This window comes from Panthera tigris, chromosome C1, assembly GCF_018350195.1.
Source record: "Panthera tigris isolate Pti1 chromosome C1, P.tigris_Pti1_mat1.1, whole genome shotgun sequence".
Lineage (NCBI taxonomy): Eukaryota > Metazoa > Chordata > Mammalia > Carnivora > Felidae > Panthera > Panthera tigris.
Genome location: NC_056667.1, coordinates 141069398 through 141096831, shown reverse-complemented (window position 1 = coordinate 141096831; position 27434 = coordinate 141069398). Strand labels below are relative to the sequence as shown.

Below are 27434 nucleotides of genomic sequence, written 5' to 3'. Positions count from 1 at the left end.
GATGGGTATTAGGCACTCAATTAACACATTTACATTATGGTTCCGTCGAGAAAATGCAGGGAAAAACATGAAAAGGGCAAGGACGTTAAAGCAAGTAGATAAAAGCTATCTGTCACAACCCGCAGTCTGCACTACCTCGATTTCCCCCCCGGGCTCAGTCCCGCACGCTACAGGTCGTTCCGAAAAGCAAACGGAAAAGGGCCAAGCGGGCGCCCTTTCTCAGGCTCCGCCCCTCCGTCCGCGCGCCTGCGCCCTCAGGTCCCGTTCGTCCCGCCCCTCTCCTCCCCCGCCCGCGTGGTCGCCGCCACCGCAGCCGCCCGAGAGGAGCTGGGGGAGGACGGTGGCCCGCGAGGCTCGTCGCAGACAACGCGGCGGCGATGTCCGCGAGCCAGGCGAGTGCCGCGGCGGCAGCGGCGGGGCCTCGCACGCGGCAGGGCGGCCTGGGCTTCGGCCTCCCTCCGGTTCCCAGGAAGCGAGCTGGCGGCCAGCGCGGGACCAGCAGCAGCAGCAGAGGCGGAGGCACCGGCGCGTCTCTCTCCTCCCCTTCAGCCTGAGCCGGGGGAGGCCAGGCGGCCCGGGTGGCTGGAGGGGGGGGTCCGCTGCCCAAGAATGGGAATTCTCTTCACCAGGATATGGAGACTGTTCAATCACCAGGGTGAGGGGTGCGGGCCGAGGGCTTAGGATTGGGGGAGAGGGTCGGCCCTGGCCGGGAGGGGGGGGGGTGGTCTCCGAATACTTCCGGAATGTGGGCGGTACGACTGCGCGCCGTCTCAGCTCTGGGTGCGGGCTGCGTTGATGCGGGTTCGGGGGGCTTTCAGTCTCCACTCCCGAGTTCGGGAATGGTTTTTTTCTTAAGGGACCTACTTGCGAAATCCATTCTGCAAATGCACCCATTGCTCCGATTTCGATTTGGAAAGGAAAAGGTTTCTTGCCCCACGTCCGGCGTCCCTTTGTGGGGCCTGGCCTATCTTGTGGCCCTTTTTCCTCCAGCAGTTGGGTTTGGACACCACATAGAAATGCTGGGGTCCTCTGGGATGAAGGCTATAGGTTATGGCCCGAGCCGCACCACTGAGCGATGGAGGGTTGCAGAATGCGGGAAACTTGAGGAATCGTTCTTGAGTTATCCAGTACACCTCGGTTTATGAGCTCTCCCTGCACCTCCATGCCTCTCCTTGGGGAGACTAGTGCATCCCGAATGGCAATGGATCTCACTCCTTTTCCTATATTCATATTTGTGTTTAAGGTTAAGCTTAAGATCATTTTCCTGTTTGTGTTCCTTATTTAAGTGGAGGGTTTGGGGTTTTTTTGGCTGGATGAAAAGTGTTAAAGTGTTTCACTGAAAGCATGTGAAAACATGCCACACGAAACATTTGTTTATGTAGGTAACGAGCAAGTTACTACATACAGAATATATTATCACACAGGGATGCTTAAGTTCATCTGAACTCAAACATTGACTGGAAATGCATATCAGGTTTATTAAAATTTGTTACAAGATGAATCTCTAAAACTGAGGAAAGAGGATACAACTTTAACAAAACTCCATAGTCATTGAGATATACTATAGTTAGTGGTGCTCTTTTGTTCCTTTTGAACGCATGCTGGGTGATTTATCATTTCTGCTGTCAGTAACTTAGTTTGCTATTTTGTCTTGGGTAAGCTGGTGGTGGTGTCACATCCCAAAGTTTTCCAATAAAGACCTGAATGAGTGGTGGCATCTGTTATGTACAACGTATCCCCACTTTCTCCTTCGTGATCCAGCCTCCTATAAGAAGATGATAGGAAGGGAGCAGAACTGGAACTTGCAATTGCTGTGTATCTTTAAAAAAAAAAATAAAAAAATGGTAGTGTAGATCACATGACACTCAGAAGAGCAATATTTAAAATGATTTTTCTGATATGGGAATTTTTCTTAAAATGGAGAAAACCAGTTCTAATCTGCCTGGTCTCTAGCTAGCTGTTTCTGTTGGGAGAGGGGAAGTGAGACATAGTCATTTAACCTCTTTGGGTCTAGATATTCTCAATGTAGAACACCAGGGATCTTGGGTGAGTGACTGTGGAGCCTACAGATACTGGAAAGGTAATCTCTAGGTCTCAAGAATAGGAACTAACATTGCTGTAAAATCGGTAGTGTTTCTAGTAGATAGGATCTATTCTAGTTTTTACCTCCATAATTTTTGTATTATTTTTAGCAAAGCTAGTATTTCAGCTCTGCTATGAAATTTATATTGCTTGTTGATTGAGCTCTAGTCCTGCAAGAAAAATGAGATATCTCCACTTCCTATTTTAAGTCAGTGATAAAATTATTTGTGTCTGTAACTTAAGAATGAATTACAGCTTTGCCAACAGCTACTTGCAAGTAGTAAACAATAAGGATGTTACTGCATCGTTGCTACTAAAAATTGCTAATAGTGGTGTTCTTGTTGCTTGTATTTTGTGGTAATTTTTGACTGGACACTTCTTTCAGTGTTGGGAAATTAATAGTAAGAGGAACTAATGAAGTTAAGTTTTAGAAATTTAGATGTCAAAATATTGTGAAAATGTGAATAAACTATTCTGCTAAATGATGTGGTTGTTAATCAGTAGGATCATATTTCAGAATATTCATTAAATCTAATGTCAGATTTTGATGCTTTTAAATTGGAGATATGATATATATGTCAGATAGATCTTGGATGCTTTATTTTACCTTCAGAAGGTACAGAACACAATCCTATGTTCTTTTCACATAAACTCTTGGAAGGAAAATTTTAAGGGATTACAGAATTGGCTGTGCTGAGGGAACTTTATGCCATATCTCTTTTTTTCTGAAACACCTTTAGAATTTTTTTTTTTTTTTTTTTTTTTTCAGTTTAAGTTTAGCTTGGTTGAGTGCACAGTGAAAGCTAATTGCATACTTCTCAAACTTGAAAAACCAGAGGTTGCCTTTAGGTGATATTTAAATTCAATAGAATATAAATTTTGTCCTAAATGGTGTTATATACATTATTTAAAGAAAAAAAATGTTTCAACAGTTCTTTGTAGTTATTCTTTGTAGTTATTCCCCTCAAAAGAGGAAACTGATGTTCTGGTGGAGTGATTTTCCTGGGCCACACAACTGGTAAATGCCACGTTAAAACACTGAAGACATACGTTGTAGACACATGTCTTATTAAAGGAGAGATTGGCATAATTTTTTTCTTTGATTCCCCTCCCCCCATTTATTGTTTCTCAGTTACTAACTTATAAGTCTTTGTAACAGTAGGACTTTGAAGAATTGTCATGAGTGTCTTTTAGTATAGAAGGGCTTGTGATCAGTGGTTTATTAAATATTTTTGAGCACCTGTTTGTGTCAGTTATTGTTGTAGGTGGTGGGAACAAAGCAGGGAACAAAACAGACAAATCTCCCTGCCTTTGTGGAGGGTTCATTCTAGTGTGGGGAGACAGGATATAAGCTAACTCCATCTCTAGAGATGAGATAATAATAGTTAACATTTGCTGACTTTTGCAAGGTTAGGTTCAACGCAGATTAGTTGATTTAGTCTTCACTTCAGTTGATTTACTCTTGACAACAACCCTAGGAGGAAGATTTCTCCCGAATTTATAGGGACAAAGAAACATTAAGTAACTTGCTTAAGGCACTACAGTTAAGAGACCTGGGATTTTAACCAGGGTCACCTATTGCCATAGTTAGTGCTCTTTAAAAAACAAATAAAAAAACTTTCTTTGTGTAAGAAGGATTCACGTTAGCTAAACGGAAGAACTTTGTCATTTATGTGAACTATGAATAAGTTGTGAAATTTCCTTATTGATAGCCTGTATTATTCTTCTGATTGGCTCTTAGGAAAGGAGTAAGTTATGAATGAATGCTGATGAAGCTGCCTGTGCTGCTGGAGCCTGGTGCTGGGAAGGCCACCCCTGCTGCTGTTGGGTTTTTTTGTATGGGAGTTCAGCTATGTAGAAGAGTAGAGTACATATGGAAGCTCAGTCAAAGAGATGGACTATGGCAATAAAATTTAGCTCCATAATCCTCGTTCTTGCATGCTCTGTGGATATGGAGCTGGATCCTTATATATTTTTCTTTTGCCAGCTGGCACAATATTAAGCTTTATCAGTAGACAAGGCATTGGAGGGACGTTGAATGAGGAAACAGTTTTTCTTCCTGGGTACAGTGTGCTTTTAGCAGGTTCTGTCCTGCTTTAGGAGGGTGAACCCCTTTTCTAGTGGCTGGCTCCTGCACTGCATAGTGGTTAGCAATCACCAGCTGTTTCTAGCACCCACTTCAGTTGATTTCATCGTGGAGGACCTCCAGCAAAATCTCTCTCAATGAAGTTTTCCCCAACACCCTAAAGGGAAGATTTCCAGCAAGATTCACTGGCAGATCCCCACAGCTACTTCTGTGCCGTTCAGTGAGCCACAACCAAGGCTTCCAATGAGGTCTGCATCTCAGTCCAGGGGGCTCTGGGGAAGCTCTGTCTAAGCCCCTAAGTGTAGTGGATTCTCCTTATATTTGTCAGTCCAATAGTCTAGCGTTATTTTTTATTAGCCAAGCCCTCATTACTTTGATCCCATTTAATAGTTTTTTCTTTCTTTTTTTTTTTTTTTTAAATGTTTACTTGTTTTTGGGAGAGAGAGCGCACGTGCGTGCGAGAGAGCACATGAGTGGGGGAAGGGCAGAGAGAGGGTGACACAGAATCCAAAGCAGGCTCCAGGCTCTGGGCTATCAGCACAGAGTCCGCCGCCTGGCCGAACTCACAAACCGTGAGATCATGACCTGAGCTGAAGTCAAGACGCTCAACCCACTGAGCCACCCAGGTGCTCCCTGCCCCAGTTGTTTTCTTTACACTAAACTTAGCAAGTTCAAATTATTGTGTGGTTTCTCTTTCCTGATTGCATCTCTGATTTTGCCATGTATAATCATCGCTTTTCATTCAGCAACCTTAGTGTGAAAGAGGTGTTTTTTCCCTGAGACTTTACTACCATTGTTATAAATAGTAAGTTTATTTTCAAACTATTTTTTGTTAATGATGCTTCTAGATTTTGAAAATTGAACTTTTAATACAAAGTGACTTGATCAGATATTTCACGTCCAACCTTTATATCTTCCAGATCTGATTTATTTCTTCATTCATACTTTATTAAGCACCTGCTTTATTCCAGGTTTGGTGCTAGCGACTGGGAGAATGAATGATGGACAACATGACAGGTGGATTTTTTGCTCTATGTAAGATAGAGTTAGGGTTTTGTGTAGTGTAGAAATGAGATGATAATGAAGGGTCAGAATGATTCTCAATTTATCTGCCTTAGCATTTGTGTTTTTTGACTTTGGTATGATTCACAGAACTAGAAGTCCTCCAGGATGGCAGTGACATCTTTTCGTTTAATTTGCTGACTGGTGGTTGGAGGAATATATATATAAATTGAGTTTTAGAACCTGGCAATGAATGGAACTGATAGGCTGTCTGGGTGTGACAAAAGGAAATGAAGAGGGGAAACTAGGAGCATTTTCATGACAAAACAGTAAAGTATTGATTGGGAAACTGAAGCCTAAATGATAATTCCAAATTCTATCCAAGCATTGTAACCCTGTGTAGTTGTTTTGGCTTATCTGAATAAGAATGCTGTGGCATAGATACTCTAAAAGAAAAGTCATGCTAAATACTAAACTCGTAATGAATCACATGAATCAAAGAATTGGAATAGCCAAAATTCTTACTGCATTTGCCCATAATAACCTTATCTTTTAGTATGCATGTTATGTTTTAGGTATTGTAGAATATTTGTTTTGGAGTGCCTTAGAACACTTTTGGGCTACAACTTTAGGTTTTGCATAGAATTCTGCTCCCATCTTGGTAATGGGAGGAACAGGCTGGGGTGGTGAAGGAGCCTAAGAATTTCCAAAGGAAGTTGATACAGTATTAGAAAGTCTGAATAATTTAACCCTATCATTGGTAGTAAACTGGCTTTTCACCATGAAGTTGCCACCTTTATCTTTGAGCCTATTACGCAGTTATATCTTAATTTTGTAGTTCTCACTGTGGTCTATGTGCTATACCTTAGACTTAGGAAGCAGTTAAACAGCCATTGGTGCTTTATTGTAAAACACTTAAAAATTCCCCAGACAAATCTTGGGGAGAAGGGTGGATAGAAATTGGTGATGAATGTGGCTTGTAGGTGTTCGTGTGGGGTGAAAAGGTGAAGGTCTTCTGCATCATGGATTCCTCGTTGGAATGCCCTCCAAAGAGATCTTAGACTGCCCCATAGAACATGCAGCTCCTTGGAGATTTTCCAGGTACCACACACATTTGATTGGAGTTTCTTTTTTTTTTTCTTCAAAATTTTTTTTTTACCAATTTAAAAACTTTATATTTTTAATTCCATTAGCTTGTATTCCCTTGATGGACTTTAGAAATTCTCTTATGTCTTAAGAATTTGGAGGCATGTTTGCATATTTATGCACTTGCAGGTGACAAAGGAATGTATTGAGGTTGTAAAATTAAATAGAAGAAGGAGGTTTCCAGTACGGAAACCAGTGCTACATTACTTCCCCTCTCACCATCTTTGATGCTTTTGTCTCTTATTTTCCACCATGCCAGACAAGAATCCTCATCTTGTTACTATCCTCCGTGCCTTCTCTTCCCAGTATCCTTTTTTTTCCTAGGCACTACTGAAGACAGACTTATGGCAGTTTAAATATTTATCCACAACAGGATATGTTGTTATCTGATTCCATCTTATTGATTCTCTAGTTCATTCTATGCAGTGGTTGTAAAAATCACATCCTGTCCTCAGCAGGCAACTAACTTGTGTTATGAGAAGATGGAATCCTCTGGTATGAGCCTCTTCTGCCATGTGCTTTATCTCAGTTTATGTCTGTGTGTTATTGCACAGTGGGTTTTGTTCACAGCAATTTTACCTTGCTTATGTTCAGCTTGTGGTCAGGTATGATAAAGAATCTTTCTGTAGTATTTTTTTTGTCTAGTAGTCCTTCCTTATAGAAGTGGTAGAAAAGTACTATGGTTGGAATCAGGAAATAAGTCCTATGGGGCATGGCTAAAATAAGGAGACCGTTTTAAAAAACAAAGCTAGGTTAAGTTTTCACCTTAAAAGCTATCATTTTATTTTATTTTACTTTATTAAAAAATGTTTTTTTAGAAGTTTATTTTAGAGAGGGAGAGAGAGAATCTTAATCAGGCTCCATATTCAGTGTGGACCCTGATGCAGGGCTCAATCCCACGACCCTGGGATCGTGATGTGAGCTGAAATTAAGAGTTAGATGCCTAATTGACTGAGTCACCCAGGTGCCCCAAAAGCTTTTTAGAAGTCTGGAGAGCTTTTCTACATATACGCCTGCTATTACTCAAAATATGTATTGAAACGCCTTTTATTTATTTATTATTACTATTTTTTAATGTTTATATTTGAGAAAGAGAGAGACAGAGTGGGAACAGGGGAGGTCCAGAGAGAGAAGGAGAGACAGAATCCGGAGCAGGCTCTAGGCTCTGAGCTGTCAGCACAGAGCCAAACACAGGGCCTAAACTCTGAACTGTGGGATCATGACCTGAGCCCAAGTTGGACACTTAACCAACTGAGTGACCTGGGCACCCTATTTATTTTTTTTAAGTTTATTTGTTTAGAGAACAAGGGAGAGAGAGAATCCCAAGCAGAGCCCAAAGTGAGGCTTGATCATGAGAGCATGACCTGAGCCGAAATCACGAGTCAGACACTTAACCGACGCTTAACCAGGTGCCCCTAGAAACTCCTTTTAGAATTTTTTAGACAAATCTTTAAATCATTCTTATCATTTAGGGGTCACACTTCATTTAATGGAAAAAAGATAGCACTCATTTGAACCATCTTTTACTTTATGGCTGAGATAATACCAAGTGGCTCCCATCCCCCTTTAAATTCAAATTCATCTTCAGCTGTTAAGGGGTCTTCAGCTGTTAAGGGGCTCTGTGTGAATGCTCAAAACAGTGTACCACAGGCTCTGATAGCAGTTACAAATGAAATGTAGCAAAATACTTTGAAAAATGGAAGCATGGTTAGAATAAAACTCCAACCTCTTTAAGTGATGAAGGACTTTGTAACAGACAATGCTTTTTGTATTTGGGGTGTCTGTATGTGTTATTTGTACACACACACTTTTTTAAGTCAGTATATAGTTATTTGTCATAGATTCTTGCCTATATTTGTACTGTTTCTTTTTGCCCCTATTAATTTGATACTTTTTAGAATGATATTTCTCACATGGGTCAGATTAATTGTATTTTCTTCCTGAGTATTGGCCTAAAGTCTAGTCTGTCTTAGTCTAGTCTGTCTAAATTTAGTCCAGTGATACAGTGGAGGTTAGAAAATGATATTCCTGAAACTAAAAATAGTTGGCATTTTGAGAATGGTATTATTAAAAATTAGTATTCAAGTGGGAAGCTAAAAATTTTCATCCAAGCCAGAGATCACGGTATAGCCTGATGTGAATTCTGCTTAATTAAAATGTTTATAGGTGGTTGTAGTAATAGAAGTGAAGAAGAGATACACCATTAAAAGAAGAATGCTTATTCTGGGGGGCATAGAAAAATACAGAATTAGGCAGAATTGCCATGCATTTTAAAAACTTTCCAGGTAAAATGTACCTTCCTTCAAGAACTCTATAATCTGGCCCTGATGCAGGTATGGCCCTAATGTGAAGATGGATATATCCAGTCATTAAGCTTATAAAACACACCCTTTGGCAGGAGCCCATGTTCCCCAAATAATCTGACCACCCTATTACTTTTCCTTAGGGAGAGACTGCACTTGCCAGGTTAGTTTTGAACATTTGATCTCATTGTATGCTACTCATTTTGGCATTCTTGTGTATATGTCATTTCTGTGAGTTGCTTTCTCTGAGCCCTGTCTACTCTGAGATACTAGCAGGATTGAGTTTGTGGACCTGGGAGATGAAGGGCCATGCACTAGGTAAATTCACCAGAGAGAAACATCACTTGATGAGGCCTTTTGGTGGTCATTCAACTGAACTTGCCTTAGCAAGCCCTCTACATGTTATTAACCTTTTATTTAAAATAAGTATCATCTTTGTATTTGATCATTTTCTCAGTTCCTTTACCCTAGTCACCTTGAAAGATTAAATGTACTGGGCCCTGCATCTTTAAAATTGTTTTTAAGAACCTATAAGGGGGAAACATGATCATCTCCCTTTAGAACCCTAGTGGTCCTAAGCTGCCTGCCCTCTCTTCAGAGAAATGAGTGATTGGAGAAAATAGACTGTATTAAAATTTTCTATTTACTTGATCTTCCTATTTTTGTATAATAGGAATTCCCCTCTACGGTAAATGGCAACTATTGGAAAACTTATGCCATCTCATTGAAAAGGCTTTTTCTCAAAGATACCCTTACTGTGAGGTGTTACAATCCTCAACATCTATTATTTATAGAATGAATAGTAATTAATTCAACATTTGTTGAGTACCTTGTGCCAGGAAAAGTTGTAGTGACTGGGATTATAAAGATGATTGGCCTGGGATCTATATGCATAAAGCATGCCTCATTGGGCTGAGAAGATTAGTTAGTGTATGTGTAAATAGTTAATGGTAAGTGCTAGTTAGAGATATTGTGGAAAAGCATGAGAAAGTGATTTTGGGGGGGAAACTAAACTTAAAAGATTAGTAGGAATTCCCTAAATGGAGAATCGGAGAAGATAATTCTGGCTCAGGGTAAAACCGAGTAGAGGTAGAGAAATGTTTGCTGTAAAGACATGTGGCAGCTTATGTGGGGAGAATGGCTTGAATTTCAGCCTAGGTACCTGGTGGTAGTGGTGAGAGATAAAGCCGGAGCTTAGTCAGTTATGACTGTCTTTATTTACAAGGCTGAGAACTTGTGCCATGTCTTTCTGTCAAAATGGAGAGCCATCATTTCAATAAGAGTGGTGGTATCAGCTTTATAGTGTAGAACAATTACTGTAAAAACAGTGGGAAGGTGGATTGGAGACAGTCTACTTAGGGAAGGTTTTACAATAAGAAATGAGAAGGACTACAACTAGGACCGGTGAAAGGAGGCAGGTTCAGGATATATTTTTGAGGTGGAATCCATAGAACTTGGTGACAAATTAGTTGTTGGGGTTGAGGGAAACATTGAATAAGCTCCAGGGGCAACTGAATTTGTGGTAATGCCATTAAGCAAATTAGGTAGAATAGAATTAGAAAAAGGTTTGAATGTTGGGTTTGGGATATGTTGAGTGGCACTGTGTCTACTAGATAGGTTGGAGTTTAGGAGAGATTTGGGATTAGGAACAATCTTTCTTAGTGGTTGGCACTGCTCATGTGCTATCTTAATCATTATGCAACTCTGAAAGGTATTGTTGTCCCTGTTTTATAGCGAGAAAACTTAGGGATTAGAGAAATAAGTCATTTGCCCAAGATCACATAATTGCATGTCTTTTTCCATAGTGCTTGTGTTATCTACCGCTGTGTAACAAACCGCTCCTAAATTTTGTGACTTAAAGCAATAATTTATCATTTATCTGTCATGGTTCTGTGATTTGACTGAGCTCAGCTAGGAAGTTCTAGCTTGGGATTCTCATTTGGTTGTAGTTAACAGCTAGAACTAGAGTCATCTATAGCTTGACCTGGCTACATATCCAAGATGGCTTCTTTATTTGTGTGTCTGGCATCTCATCTGGAATGGCTAGAACAGCTGGGGCAACCATGTGGTGATCTCTCTCCACAGGGTCAAGCCACATGATCAGCTTAGGCTTTCTGACTTACGTATATAGTGGTTTGGGGGATAGTAGGACTTGTTACATGGTGTCCAGTTTACTCCAAGGGTAGTTGTCCAAGAGAGCCAGGCAGCTGCAAGGTTTGTAATGGTCTAGGCTTGAAGTCACACAGCATCACTTCTGCTATATTCTTTTGGTTAAAAGTGAGTCAGAGGACCAGCTCAGATTCACATGGAATCAGGGAAGGGAGGAGACTATACAGACACCATCTTTGGAAATGAGCTTCTTCCACATACTATCTTTGGAATAGTTTTTAGATAGCATAGAACTAGATAGGCCCTAAGAGTGCCTGCTAAATAAAATGTGAAGAGAATGGAAGAAGACAGCCTTGGGTAACATGAATGTTTTTGGAGGAAGACCCAAGGAAGAGGAATCTGTGGTAAAAAATCTATATATATCAAGAGAGAGTGGAAGAGAACTTGGAGAAAGTGGTGTCATAGAAGCCAAGGGATAGGGAGTCACTGCCACCATAGCCATACATCCTTAGATTTGGTTAGAACAAATTCTAACCTTAGAATTTGGTTAGATTTGGTGTTAGAACAATTCTGTGGTCTAAATGTACTCAGTTTACGGTTATCTATGATGGGACCTGGCCTTCCGCTACCAGATTTAAAGGCTGACCTTTTTTTCTAATTTACCCCACCCCACTATGTACCCAGTTGATGCCTAAAATTCACGGTTAGAACTTAAATGGCCTATTTTTGTTTTTAATTAATAAATGATTAATGTTTTTTTTTTATTTCAGAGCACAAAGTTATCATTGTTGGGCTGGATAATGCAGGGAAAACTACGATCCTTTACCAGTTGTAAGTATTAACTAGTTTAAAATTTTTATTTTATCATTCATAATTATTTTTTCTGCCTGGGTAATATTTGATTAGCAAAAGCAATAAAAAGTTATATGCACCTAAAATATTCTGTAAGAAGTCAGGTTGACTATAAACCAGGAGCCAGATTTAAGCAACTGTTGTAGGACAGCTAGAAATTTATATGATGTAGAGCATGTTGTTCAGTTTTTTTACTTATAGAAAGTAGAGAAATATTGTTTATATAGTTTCTGGGACTCAATCTAGAGTATTCCAGATCATCCACTACCTAGTTCCATCCTGTTTAAACCCTTACCTCACTCCTTTTTTTTTTTTTTTTTTTTTTTTTAGAAAAAGAGGGCACAAGTGAATGAAGGACAGAGACAGAGAAGTGGGGTTCACCTGAGGCGGGGCTTGTGTTCACCTGAAGTGGAGCTCATGCTCCCCCCAAAGCAGGGCATATGCTCACCCGGTGTGAGACTCAAGCTCATGATCTATGAGGTCATGACCTGAGCCAAAGTCAGATGCGTAAGGACTGAGCCACCCAGATGCCCCAACCCTTACCTTACTCTTCTGAGATAGTGGGAAAGGGCCATTTGGATATAAAATATGAAAACTCATGCTGATTTATCCTTTGATTGCAAAATGCTCAAACAATCTAGCTTCCCTGCTAATTGTAATATATTTGAACTTTTTTTTTTTCTAGTTCTATGAATGAAGTTGTACATACATCACCTACAATTGGAAGTAATGTAGAAGAAATAGTGATTAATAATACACGTTTCTTAATGTGGGATATTGGTGGTCAAGAATCTCTTCGTTCTTCCTGGAACACTTACTATACTAACACAGAGGTAATGTTTCTTAATATACTAAAACTTCTAAGAACAGAATGCTTGGGAAATATCTTCTAGATGTGAACTCTTATAATTAACCTTTTTGAAATATCCCAATATGTTAATAAAAGTAGAATTTAAACATGATAGAATCTTTGATTCCCTGTTTCAGGGTCATTGTTCTGTATATCCACTCTCATTGAACCTGTCTATAGGGAGAATTGGAATGAAGGGGTGATTGATTAGTCTGATTATGTATGGATCCCAGAACTCATCTTAAATAGTTGTTTTTACAGTAAGTTCAATCTCACACTTTGTCATTTTATTTCTCTCTTAGTATTTATTTTTGTCTGCATACAGAAAATCCTAGTTAAATGAGAGGGTTCTGGAGGCTTGAATCCTGGCCAGACCTTTACTATGTATGTTCTTTTATGCAGCACAATTGCACATGAAATAATTCTTCTTTTGGTTATAAAGCAATTTGGACATAAATCATATGTTTTTATTTATATGTTATTTCCCAAGAGGCAATTCAGACCTATGACATTTGAGACCTTTATTGTATAGACCTTGTAAATTGAAAGTTCAATTTGCTGTGACAGTTGTTTTTGTAGTACTGATTATAAAACTCCAAATGTATATAAAGATGCATATTGTATCATTAAGACACTATTAATTGTCTCTAATGACCTGATCCCCTAACACTTTGCTAAGCATTTGATCATGTATTTTGGAGAAGGAAAGGTATATATGGTTAGTATTTCTGTGTATAATGCTGCAAGTATCAAATTTATGACAGCATCTTAAAAATTAATGGTTTTATTAAAATGCCTTAGAATAGGATGGGTCTTAGGTGAGTGTCAAGTGAGAGAAGAGGTAAAGTAGCAGTTCTCTTAGCCATCTGCCGTATGGTTAATGACATCTGATAAATAGAAAAGACTCTGAAAATTAACAGTGGTTTATCTGGAAATGGAAAGCTGGTTTTAAAAAATCCATAGTGCTTGTTCTTTATAAGCAGAGTTAACCTGGGCATCACCAGTGCGGTCATAAAGTGACTGTTTCGGATTCTGCTTCCATGGTGGTTCTTGGTACTCATGCAGGTGAAGAAGAGGTACAGTGTAGCTCAGTCCTCCTTGGCTCCTTCACAGGTCTCACTACATCTTCTGACCCTAGTCTCATCATTAGTTCAAGAAAGAGTTGTGCTTGCAGGCAGCAGGTACCATTTACATAAACAAGAGAAGCATGGATTTAAATAGATGTATTCTTTCATTTGTTGATTTTTAAAAGTTGATTTAACTGTCACATTACTCCTGTATCATGCCCTTTTAGAGTTTCAGATCGATATTAATAAATAATATCTGTAGAAATATATAAAATCTAGGATTATAATGTATTCTTTTTCATATTTTTTTCTCAGTAAGATTTTTTTATTAAAGTCTAATTAGCGTACAACATTATATTAGCTTCACTGTATTTTTTTCATATTGACTGTGGTGCACATAGTTGGATACAAGCTCATTACCATTCAAGACATTAATTTAGAAACAAACATGTATATTGGTTAGAATACTAACGGAGTAGTATTAATGGAGTAGAATATTAACGGAGTAGTAGAACTAACATTCTAATAGTGTTAGCATTGTATTCTTTTTTCTCCTATTTTCTCTTAAAAATTAGCAAATGATATTTGAATAGAAATGGATCAAACCTTCAGGCTTCACAATGTATATAGAAGGTATCTCTGGTTTTCCAGTAATACCATACCATGAGGCTCTAATTTCTTGGTATTTGTGGTCTGTAAATCAATTAAGTACTTTATAAATTTTATGAATATTGAATTGTGTAATCACTATTTTTTTGTAATTATTTTAGTTTGTAATTGTTGTTGTGGACAGTACAGACAGAGAAAGAATTTCTGTAACTAGAGAAGAACTCTATAAAATGTTAGCCCATGAGGTAAGTAGAATTCTGGCATTATGTGTGTGTGTGTGTGTGTGATATTGCTATCACATTTGTTCTTTCTACTTTCTTGTTACGATATTACTTCAAATATTTATTTATTTGTTACTTATTATTTTTAAAATAATATTACTTATTAATATTACTTATTAATTTTTTTTAAAAAAGTTTTTTAAGTAAGCTCTACGCCCAGTGTGGGGCTTGAATTCATGATCCTGAGATCAAGAATTACATGCTTGTATTGACTAAACCAGCCAAGCGCCCGTACTTCAGATTTAAATACGGGCTTAAATCGGTTGGCCATTCTGCTTTACCAGTTTGACACTTCCCAAATTGGAAGTGTATCTGGAAACAACAGAAAGATTGTGGAGTCAGTTATAGATTTCTGTTTCTTTTATCCTAGATTAATTTGGTCTAGAAGTTTTCCTGGGTGAAAAGACCTAAATTGGCTTTCATTTTGCCTTTTATAACAATAATTATATAGACGGTTATCACTAGAAATGAGATTTTAAGGTCTCATGGACATTTAGTAAGGCTTGATTGTAACTCAGTTATCAGACTAATACTTAAATGTTGTCGCTCTTATGTTTCTCTGATATTGTCCCTTTGAGTAAACAAACAAAACTACGTGACTAGCCACATTTTCTTAGTCTTTGAGAATTATTATAGGTAGCATGATTTAAAAATGAAATAAACTAAACAATATAGTTAATAATAATAAGTTGTAAAATCATATAATATTTACTGTAGTAGCAGTTGATTTTTTTGTGTGCCTTTTATTGCAGATATTACACTCTTTTTTTCATGTTTATTTATATTTGAGAGAGAGACAGAGTGCAAGTGGGGGAGATGGCAAGAGAGAGAGGGAGTCACAGAATCTGAAGCAGGCTCCAGGCTCTGAGCTGTTAGTACAGATCCTGATGCAGGGCTTGAATTCACAGACTGAGATCATGACCTGAGCTGAAGTTGGCCGCTTAACCGACTGAACCACCCAGGAACCCAACAGATATTACATTCTTAACTCATATTTATAGACAGAAATAGAAAAATTAATGTTTAGATTTATATGTGTAACTGTTAATTTTAGTGGAATTTTAACAAAGCTTAAAAATGGTGTATCTGTAAGGAAGTTTTATGTTAATTTTAATATTGATTTGATGATTTGCTTTTGAGATTTGCATTAGGAATTTTGGAATGTTTCTGGCATCCGGTCAAGATGTAAGGACACCTAATAAAGTGGTTGTATAAATTGAAGTTCTGTTTTCCATGTGGTGATCACGCCCACCAAGATGCACCTTCTCCTGTCTTGGATTCATTCTGGCAGCTTTGTGAAACCCCTTGGGTTTTTAAAAAAGATAATAATACCTGTTGCTATTCATGCATTTAACGAGTTTTGGTTCTAGTTTGGGAAACAAAAAATAAACTATAAAAAAGGTAGAAAACTAAGGATTTTCTTTTTTTTTTAATTTTCCTTTTGTATTTTACACCAAGGAGTTATTGTTGTTTGAAGAGTTAGGAAAAAGAAAAAGAAGACACAAATGTATTTGTATCTTGAGTATGTTTTTTACACTCTTAACAGATAGTCTTCTTCTTTGATCCTTGTTCTAATTGGCCAATATATAGCAGGATCAAAGAGCTCAGTAGTAGGACTCAAAGTCATTGAATTTTACTAGCTGGGGACATTAAATTGAGCTGGTCACTTCCTCTCTTGTGGATGTTACTCATCTGTAATGGATGAGTACACTGAGGTCCTGAAAATTTATTTGACTTGACCAGATTTTTAAGAGCCAGGATTTGAACTTAAATATTCTCATTATTCAGACTCTTTGCTAAGAAGAAAAAAAGACAGAAATAAGGCCTAGTTGGAAAGTGAAAGAGACTGAATGGGGAGAGTGCCAGAGAAGAAAGGAATTACAGATGAAGTTGGGAGCTGGATTAAACCAATTAATAGGGTCAGGAAGAGCCAAACAGGCAGAAATCTGAAAAGGGGCGAATGGATCAAAGAATGAGAATGTGTGAGTGAAAGACAAATTTTGACATGGGGTTAGTCAGATGTTTCATATATATCATAGCAACCAACAAAATCTTTTTACCATCACTAATGATGCTTTACCTGTATTACTGAATACAAAACTATAAAACTATAAAATGATTTTAAATATTTCCGAAAGCTTCATCTTAAATGAAGTGCAAAACTTTGAAGCTCATGAATTTTAAAATCATTCCAAACACAAAAGGGTAGATGACGTTTTATTTGGAGTAACTCAACTTCTAGGAATTATCTTTGCAAATGAAGCTTGGAGAAACATATTGACAACTGCATAAGGCATATGGAAGATGCTAAATAAATATGTCTTGCGTGTGCAGCAATTATTCATCTTCTTCACTAAATGAAAAAATATTTTTAGACTCTTAACAACAATCTGTAACAGGTAGCAGAAAGTTTTTCAAAGTTTAAAATGGCTAATAGATAAAAATCACCACTGTTCACCTTGTACTTTGACCTCTTGCTAAGTCCAGTTGATGAACAGCCTTAATCCAATATATCTCTTTTCTGTTAGCAAAATGTATAATTGATCCTGAAGTTACTTAATAAAAACAGTAAAGGAAGATTTTCTTCTCTTCCTAAATACTGCTTAAAAAATAGGGAAAATAGCTGTTTGTTTGTTTTTTTAAAACAAGAAACCTGGGACACCTGGGTGGTTCAGTCATTTAAGATTCCTGGTTTCAGCTCAGGTCATAACCTCACAGTTCATGGGTTCAAGCCCTGCTTCGGGCTCTGCACTGTCAGCGCAGGGCCTGCTTGGGAATCTCTCTCCCTCTCTCTCTACCTGTCCCCACTTGCTTGTGCACACATGCACATGCGCTCTGTCTCTCAAAATAAATTAATAAACTTAAAAGAAAATGAAAAAAAAACAAGAACCCCAAATAAAAAAATTTGAACCTATGAAATCTAGAAAAATTATATTCAATATGGGTTTTACTTTGAAATCTTTCAATAGAGTGGCTTTATTTTTTGTTTTCCAATTTTTAGTCCAGGGGCTTCTTCGAATAATTTCATCACTAAGAGTGATGAGTATAGATTATATACAAATAAAATAGCATAAACTATGTGTTTTAACTTGTGCCAGGCATTTCTAATGTCAGAAATGTGCTCTTTGAACATGCCAGCATTAGCAATCCTGACCTATATAAGATTTCAGCATATACTAGCAAGAGGTATTGAAACCTGGGAGATAGGAAGATAGGAATTACATTCCATGGAAAGTCCATCTACTCAGTGATCCAGCCACATATCAACTATTGATAAGTATGCTATTTTCCATTTAGGGTAGGAGAAAAAGTACTTGATCCTTGATAATGAATATAATAGATATCCTGGTTATAGCCCATCCCTTCAACTTTTTGCCTTGTTTATAAGACAGGTGAACTGAACATAGGTGAAATAAATTGAACATAAAATCTTAAAACTTAACATTCTAGAGTATCCTTTTCTGACCCTGTTCTTCAGGTAACTGTCATTAACCATGGTAGTAGCATAGCTGCCATCCTGGAGAGGGCGCTGTAGCTAAAAGTCTGTCTTGATTGTTGTATAAAACGTTTTGCATGACTCCTTTTAACAAATAAGAGATTTACTATTTATATTTTTTATTGACATCATAAATAAAATCATATATAAATTGTTGAAACTATGTTCTCATAAGAGTAAAATAATGTGGAGCAATGTCAATTTGTATCTACTAAAGACTTTCTTATTTCAGACACAGATACACACGATTGAAATAAAAATATCCTATAAAGATGTCATTCTGCACAGTTGAGAAAACTTGCAAGCACAGCACCAAAACCTTAGTTTTCTCAGTATCTCTCCATATGTGTGTGTGTGTGTGTGTGTGTGTGTGTGCACGTGTATCTATACACACACATATATATGAGTGAATCTATCATGGGTTCTTAATCTAGGATCCATGAATGGACTTTAGAGTATCTATTAACACCCTAAAATTACATATAAACTTTTTTTTGCGTATATACATATATACATTTTTATGAGGAAAAGGTCCATGACTTTCAGCAGATTATCAAAGAAGTTTCCATCTTTAAAAATGGGAGAGGGGAGGGTAGGATAGAGCAAAAGGCGATGACTAACCATTGGCCTGCTTTGTGAATAAAACATTAGACCAGTCAGTTTGGGGTATGCACAAAGATAAAGGTGATCCACATTTTCAGGACAGTAAGCGAACTAACATTTACTGAACTGTTACCTGAAGCCAGGTACTGAACTGAGTGTTTTTCATGTAGTAGTTCATTCATTCAAACTATATCCGCAGGAGGTAGGTGATAGTCTCAGAATTTTATAGATGAGGTGCAGCAGGTATAGTGGGAAGATCTCAGCTCAAACCTGGTTCTGTCATTGAGTAGCTGTATAACCTTGTATGAGTTACTTACTGCTGAGTTTTAGTTTCCTTATCTATAAAATGGGAATAGTAAGGCCTACCTTACAGGAATCCTGTGAGTATTAAAAGAGATTTTATTTGGAAAATGGTTAACATAATGGGTGTCTTGCTCAGATTAGATACTCAATAAATGTTATTAAGAACAAATTCAGAAAAATTAAAGAATTTGCTTCAGAGGCAGAACATAGAAGTGGTAGAACTTACTAATTGGGAAATTTGATAAGTTTAATGCCAGTCCAAAATGGCCGTATTGAATATTCAAATCTAAGGAATCTACATGGACAAAGAGGAGCTAGGTCTCAGAAGAATAGGATTGGTTTAGGATAGCACTTCTCAACTGAGAATTAAGCTCTAAGGCCCTAAGGTGTACATGGTGTGTTTCCTAGGCACCTAGAAGGTACTAGCTTTAGGTATGGGTACCTAAAGAATAGATAGGGGTAAAATTTTGAAAAGTTCTTGAGTGCCAGGCTAAAGAGTAGCTCTTGGCCATGGAAACCTAGTTTTGGATTAGGGGAAGGGGTAAATATGTATTTGAAGTCATGACTATTGTTAAATATAGCAGTTGGGTCCATAAAAAATGTAATTTAGGGCTATAAGAAATACGTAAATCCATACAAATACAGATGTGTTTATTTAAAATGTGCTTAGTTTTAAGTTTGCCATCTATCAGCATCAGAGCCGTGAGATGCTTTTATGTCAGGTAGTCGAATTCTAGGTTAAAAGATTGTCAAAAGTATTTGTTTAAGTTGGAAAATCTGTGAATAAAAATGCACTGGCCTTTTTACAGTTTTATTTGCTTTTATAGGACCTAAGAAAAGCTGGATTGCTGATTTTTGCTAATAAGCAAGATGTTAAAGAATGCATGACTGTAGCAGAAATCTCCCAGTTTTTGAAATTAACTTCTATTAAAGATCACCAGTGGCATATCCAAGCATGCTGTGCTCTTACTGGCGAGGGGTAAGAGGTCTTTTAGAAAACATGTATTTAGTTTACAAACATGTATTTTTTCTTAAAGTCAATAAATATTTAAGGCTACCATGTATAAAACAATGTAAGGGATAATCTGTATCTATAATTAGAGTTTTACCTTGGTTCTATAAATAAAACCTGTAACATACACGTAATACATATGAACATACTGAACAAATCCATGTTAACATGTAGTTGATAGAGTTGCTGTAGGGGTTCAGGGAAATGGAAGTGTGAAGGAGAGCTGGACAAGTCAGGAAACTGTTCGTGCACTGATGGTGGGATTTAACACTAGCAAGTCTGTGTCTCCAGTGCTTTTCTTAGGGTGTATCATGTATCAGGTGTATCATTTATTCCTCGTAACAATCTGGTGGACCAAGTGTCTTTAGTTTGCGTTTTATCCATAAAGAAGCTGAACTAGAAAAGGGTTCAAATGTAAGACTAATTTGGGAGTACTCATTTTGCCACCAGTGTTGTCAAGAGGAGGTCGCTGCACTTAAAAAAAAAAAAGTTAGAATTGGAGAGAGTGTGACATGAAGGTTCCTGGTTTGGGAAGGAAAGGTAGGTGCCTACAGTAGAATTTTGCTCTAGTCTAATGCCCAGACCTGAAAGGATTTCAAGAAAGGTGTGGTTGTCAGCATTGTCAAATGTAAGGTCAAGGATCAGGAGGATGGAGAGAATGCTATTAGGAGAGATGGAATAAAGGAGGTTAGAAATAGGATAAAGAGCTAGAAAGATGAGCAAATTTAGATTTTTGGTGTAGTTGTTTTTCCAAAATGTGGTGGATCTGTATATATTTAAAAGCAGTGAAAAATAAATTGGAGATGATTCTAATTAGAGGTCTTACATTTGAAGTTGAGGTTCTTCAGGAACTTGGAAAGGGCAGAAGCTCGGGGCAGAGATAAGATAGCTTCAGTAATCCATTATATTGGTTCACCCTTCACCTTGGTCTTGTGAGGAAGAGAATTTCTCTCACTTCAGCTAACTCATCTGTGTCTGCCTCAAGCTTCTGCTCTTAACCTAACATCAGAAGAACCTCAACCCCAAATTTAAGACCTCTATTTAGAATCTCTCATGTATGTATTTAAAAGCAGAGAAAAAAAGAATTGAATGGAGCTGAAGCTGAATCCTAGTGAACTAGAAGGCAGTATTACCTGATGACAGACATTTGATAGAGCATAATTAGAACCTTAAGAAAGCAAATATATGCACTTTAAAAAGTCACAAATAATACCAATTGTCCACATCCTCATTTAGGTAAAAAAAATACCTTATCCATTGCATATTTCTTTGTCAAATAATTTAATACATGTTAAGATACATTTATAGTTATAGATATATCTTTATACATTGTCTTTGTCTACCAAAGGTCTTTAAGCAAAAGCACTGATTTTAATAAATTTGACAGCAAAGAAGATCATCTAGAATTGGTAGATGATTGACTTACATACTTTGAGTAATTGTGTGGAAAATACATCATTAGTTAGGATGGATATGAACCCTGGCAATTTCATTCTTAAAAGAGGAAATCAATGAATGATCGTATATCTTTTCAATTTTTGGGTTTATGGGGGTTTCCCTTTGCAGTAGTTATCAAGTGGAAATGTTTGGTTTGGGTGAAAATGTTTCCCTTCTGCAGTCTAGCCACCTTGATCTAAATTCTTGGTTTTAGTGTTGGTTGGCATTTTGAACCCCACCTCTGCCATTTGCTAGCATCTTTTAAGCCTGGATTCTCTCTTGTAGTATGGGAAGGGTTCTAGTCTCAACATTGTAAAGATTAAGATAATGGATATTAAATGCTTAGCATGGTTTCTAGTTTGCTATTAGGTAACCTCTGTTCATTTAACAGTTTGGAGTTAATCTGTTTGCTTATTTTTTGTACCATTTCCTGTTAGTAGTTTAAAAGTAAGGAATCTGGTAATAGCAGGGAAAGTATGGGCCAACACCGAAATAACCATTTTTTTTTAACCTCATTGTGATTTCTTCTTTTTTTTCTTCTTTTATAATATTAGATTCATACTTCCACAAAAATCTGGGTTGTGGTGTTTTTCAATTAAGTGCGGTAGCATGGTTTCTCATACCTATCAAATGTCCTCATAGATAATTATATAACAGTCTTTAACAGTCTTTCTTCTTGTTATAATATAATTTTACTCTTGGTAAACATTTAGTTTGTTTTATCATAGTGAACATTTCTTTCTGTATTTTGCATTGCGTTCAATTACACCTTATTCAACGGTAACTAGTATTAGTGATGAGAGACTTTATTTCCTTCAAATTTTTTAAATATACAGATGTAATATACATATTGCAAATATACTTTGTTTTAGCAGCTCAGCTACATGTTTAGTTTAGTATTCTGCCACTTTTACCTCATTTATATCGGTGAGCATTTTATCACACTGTAATAAAGTCTTCGAAAGGAAGTTTTTAATATTTCATCATATGAATGTTCTATAATTTAATTTTCTCTATTTCTAAGTAGTTAAATTTTACCTTTACCCATTAAAAATGCTTTGAACAGTCTTATACATCAACCTGTCCTTGTGTCTGATGTTTTTTTTAGAATGTATTTCTAGAAGTAGAAAAAAGGTAGAGTATTGATATTTTAAATATTTCTGATACACATTGCTAAATTATTGTCTGTGGATATTCATTGTATAATTACTCAGCTCCTTTTATGTGTCAGACAGTGTCGTAGGCACTAGAGACAAAAAAGAACCAGAAAAAGCATGGATGTGTGTATGAGAGTATGGCTTCACCACAGTAACACCAACATTGGGTATTAATGATTTTTTTAATCATTGTTGTTTAGGTAAATGAAAAATGGTATCTTCTTTTAGTTTGTTCATAGTTTTTTAGTTGAATTTAATCAAGTGATTTTTATATTCTTTATAGATTATGCCAAGGACTTGAATGGATGATGTCACGACTTAAGATTAGATGATCTCTACTGACCTCTTCTCATAGACTTTGTATAAACGAAGTGCTGGACTTTATCTGAAAGCTGCAAAAATTCATGGTTTAGATATATTTATAATAAACTGATTTAAACTTTTTCTATAAGAAGAATAATTAAGACCACTTATTTGAGAACAAAGATGAAGTCTCATTTTCCAATCTGCTTTCTCATTAGTCCCTTCCAAAGCAAGGTCTTTAAAGCTGTGATTGCCATTTTTCTCATAATGAATCCTCTCAGGACATTGTGTAGCCTGTGGTAAGTACAAAGGGAGAAGGAGACATTTTTAACTTTAAGAGCTTTATTGTCAGTATAAGCCTCCCTAGTTGAATGTTGTTCTCTTCTTGTTCCATTAAGTCAGAATACAAATCAGCACAGATATTCAGTTTCCAATATTTTAAAATGTAAGGTTACTTATGAAAAGTATTTTGCATAAGGTTGTGTATCTATTGTGTATATACCTCAAGTTCAAGTTTATGGCTTTGATTTATGTTCTAAAGAAAAGCAAATAACACAAAAGGTAATACTATCCTTAGTTATAACCGTAATGAGATGAGTACTGGCAGTGGTGTTAAGTGCCATTTTGTGCTTTCCCTTGTGTTCTCTGTATTGTACTAACCAACCCCCAAAATCATTGAACTGCTCTGAAAAAAAAAGAAAGAACGAACGAAAAAGAAAGAAAAGGAGAAAGCTCGACACTTTGTACCTATTTTTTTGTTGTTCAAATTACTTACATGAAAATATGTAATCTGAATGGAGTACCTGCAAATTTTTGGCTTAGTGTTACGAATGGACAGAATTTCACATTGAGCAATCCTTGTTCCCTTTGTTGGATCTATGCCATCTGAATCACTGAGAAAAATGTTAATCCATTAATCAGTCAATCATTAATTATTAAAATTATCAAGTGATTTTTTCCCGCATTAATTGGAAGCTATTGTGTAAAATATGCCTACCCAGAGAAGTATCATCCTATAAATATTATAAAATAATTTACCTAGAGTCTTCTTAGGTATTGAATTATACAAGCATTTAGAGTGAGTTTGAGATGAAAAGTACTTATTTTCTAAGCAACAAAGGTTATTTCTTAATTTGAAAATTTCTTATTTCTGGAGTTGGGATAGTTTGAGATTTTTTTGTTTCTACACTTTTTTCTTTTTCACTTCTTACTAACGTGAATGCATCGACAGCTATAAAACAATTTTTTTAATGCTTTTAAGAGTTTGGTTTAAAAAGTCGATCAACACATGATAAATTATTTTTACAAAGAAGTAACTTGGCCCCAAATATCTTATGTTTGGTTAGGGTATTTTGTTTTTCACTGAAAATGGAAAGATATGAAGGTTGAAGGTATTTTTATTGTAATTGTAAACAGACTTATCCTAAATGTGTTCACACATATTTTTGGGTACTCTCTTTGTATTCATGCCCTGAAAATCTGAAGGCTGATCCAAAGTGGCATGTTTTAGAATATTCAAGAAGAGAAGTAACTACCTTTAATATGAGCCTTTTGGATTTCACGCAGATTTTGATGAGGAGTAATAGTATATACTACAAGCATTGACAAAACTTTGAGTTTCTTTCTGTAAAATATAATATACTCAGTAGCTAAATCCAAGTCAGGCATGGGAGATCAGTGTTTAACAGTGGATGTTTTGTGTTTTATATTTATATTATAATGTTCATAATGCAAGTATAACATTTTAATATTTGTCAACTTGCTTTTACAAAAGTAAATTCTAAATTACTAAGCTTTATTTGTTCATATGTTCTCATACTTTTCAAATCACTATTAGGAATCACTTGTTTTATATTAAAAACTCCCTTAAAAACCCAAGTCCATTTTGCAGATGTTGCATTTTCATCTGAGATATTCTGTAAAGTAGTCCAGCAAATCTACATCTTTTACCCTATTTATCTTTTAATTTGAATTTTCATGGGTTAGTCTTGTGGGTTGCTGCCATGTGAATTCAGCAGTATACCAGCACATTCCCTTGTTGACAAGCTGTTGGCTAAAATTTATTCTTAATTGGATGTTTAAAGCATGCACTGCATTGTTACAGTTGGTTTAGTGTAGTAGGTTATTGACATGGCATCATGGGAATGCATGAAGTCTTATACCACATTTATGAAACATTATTTTTTGTGACATTCTACCTTTCTAGGCCAAGCATTAGAAATAAGGTTGTACCTGTATGCTTGTACATAAAACCAAAATTACAATGAGGAAAAAATTTTAATTCATGTATAAATATACATCAAGATAATTTTAACAGTATTCTTTCCAAATATGATGACGAGCCTTATGAATAGTTATATTGGCAATTTATATGTAGTTTAAGTAGAATTAAGTGAAGGGCAATGCTTTTGGTTTTTAATATGCTACTTTTGGGGGTAAACAATCATCTTATTTAGAGTCATTGTGCTTACCTCTGAAAAGAACAAAGCCTCATACCCCTGTACATGTGGCTGGATTAAATATCCCGTGTTTGATATTAATTTTGAAAGTCATACAGTTATTCTTGATATCTTGGTAAAAGTAACCATATGCTATAAGCATTTAAATGTGTTTAATTTTGTGATAATAGCATTTATAAAGTATATCTTACACATTATATTGAGGAGTCTCGTTTGAAAATTTTCAGTTCTTTCTAACTTCTTTGGCTCTCATGATGGGCAAAGAATATAGTGAAGGCAGGTGGTTTGGGGGACAGGGGGAAGTGGGTATGGAATATGACATTTTGCCTTAAGAATAAAGTGCTTTAGCACTGCTGGCTGGCATTTTTAATGCAGATAGATAAAGTGATTTTAGAAGTGTGGCATGAGATGGAAGAGTGTTGTTTCTGGCCTTTACGAAGTGCCTAGTAGGTAGTTAACAGAAAATACAGGGAGCTTGAGGAAAGGCAGGAAGTCCCTGAGATGTTCTTTTCTTTATTGTCTGAGTGTATAGAATTAAGATGCCTGGAAATGGGATTTTATTGTCCTCTCTCATAGGCACTTTACATTTCTTGCTGTGACTACAGCAACCACATACAGTACAGACAACCTCAAAATCTGTTTATATTAATGTAAATAGAAAACCTATAGACAGCTTTCTAGTTTTCTCTGCAGGCATTTTTGGGAATATATCTGTAATGTGTTCTATTTGTATATAGAGGATAGCAGCACATCCCAGATTATCCTGTGGACTTTGGGGTCATCTTCTCTCAATTGCCCAGTTATATCTTGGCATCAGTCCCTCTTTCAAGGCTGGGTAGAGGCAAGGTTTCTTTGCATGACTTAGTAACCCCTCCCAGATGTCCAAATGTACTCTAAAACTTCCTGCTTCAGGATCAGCTTTCTCATAGCTCAGCCATCCCTTGCTCTCCTGTATCTTCATTCACAATCAGTGAAGGTATGTTACTCAGTCTTGGAGGTATTCTAAACTTTGCCTTACAGCCATTGTTCCCCAAACCACCAGTTTCTAAGTAGGTTCTCTAGTTCTTGGCTGTGTCCCCACTACTGGGTTTATGTATTGATTTGTACTTTGCTCATTAAGAGTGTATTGTCAGGGTTGTGGGGTATATCAGAAGATTGGCTTGCTGTATATACAGCAAATAAAAGCCAGTAGTAAAATCCTTCATACTGTATTTAACATTTTAATGTTCCTTAATTTTAGCTTCATATGCTGAAAAGCAGATTCAGAAAGATAACAGAACTACCTAGACTTTGCCAGCTCCTTAAGCTGCTAGTTACGCATGGAAGGGATTACATTATGTGCATGTTATCTTCCCATTACCAAAAATCGATTACATTTTGGAGGATACCCATAAAACTATTTGAGTTAGAAAAAGATGCCAAACCATATATATATGTAGTATTTAACCTGAAGGTCTCCTTAAAACCATAGCTCACATTCTGTTTTTTCCTCATGTTTACTTAAAGAACACAGATAAACATTAGATGTCTAAAAGAATTAGTAATGAGAAGCCTATCTTTACAAAATAAACCTGTTGAAATGGACTTTAGAAGACATCAAAATCATCAACCATAATATGTTGATTCTGTATAGATATAGACACAGTATAGAAAATACTAATTTAAAGTTCTACCTATATAAAAGTAGAACTTGTATTATCATGCTTCCTCAAAGAATATATGAGTTTTAAGACCATATCGGTGAAGTAAAGGAAGGAGAGTTTTAAAACTTTCGATGCTAAAAAATGGCTGTTTCTATTAAATCCTAAAATGGTGTGTGGAATTGTGAAGAAATTATAACAGGATACAGTTGGGTTGCTTATGCAATTTTTTAAATCAATTGTCTAATTGTTGTTGTATTGTTCTAAAAATTAAAGTTTATGGTCTTGCCTATTAGATATCCTGTTTTTTGAAAGAAGATGCCCATAGTCTGTACCCAAGAAGTGCCTAAAATTGATTTGTGTGGGTTTTTAAGTCTGTCTAATAAATTATATGTGTTTTCTATGATATTATATGTTTGGAGTACTGATGGCACAGCCCTGAGGATTTCTAAGTCACAATTTGTGCTTTATTTGAGGGGAAAAAAACAAAACAAAAAACTAGATAACAAACCATAGTTTAGGAAACATGAGCAAAACCATTTTTTCTCATTCCTAATAAAAACACGCCATTGCCTTTTAGTTACTGCAGAGGCTAGAAAACTGAACTGTTTCTTTCTTTTTTTTTTTTTTTTAAATA

At 36.5% G+C, this 27434-nt stretch overlaps 1 protein-coding gene across 1 annotated transcript; it reads left to right on the top strand.

The window, feature by feature from the left end:
* Window positions 1–303: 303 nt before the first annotated feature.
* Window positions 304–27210, top strand: ARL5A (ADP ribosylation factor like GTPase 5A). The gene is made up of 6 exons (XM_042994439.1): window positions 304–655; window positions 11499–11559; window positions 12266–12413; window positions 14268–14351; window positions 19617–19768; window positions 22679–27210. Exons 1-6 carry the CDS (start codon window positions 610–612, stop codon window positions 22725–22727), a joined length of 540 nt encoding a protein of 179 aa, XP_042850373.1. The 5' UTR covers window positions 304–609; the 3' UTR covers window positions 22728–27210.
* Window positions 27211–27434: the final 224 nt, after the last annotated feature.

Bases quoted from the DNA above. Each gene is read 5' to 3' on its own strand.
- ARL5A (XM_042994439.1), top strand. From the start codon at position 610: ATGGGAATTCTCTTCACCAGGATATGGAGACTGTTCAATCACCAGG. The intron at 656-11,498 runs GTGAGGGGTGCG...TTTTTATTTCAG, and splicing joins GAGACTGTTCAATCACCAGG to AGCACAAAGTTATCATTGTT. The intron at 14,352-19,616 runs GTAAGTAGAATT...TTGCTTTTATAG, and splicing joins ATAAAATGTTAGCCCATGAG to GACCTAAGAAAAGCTGGATT.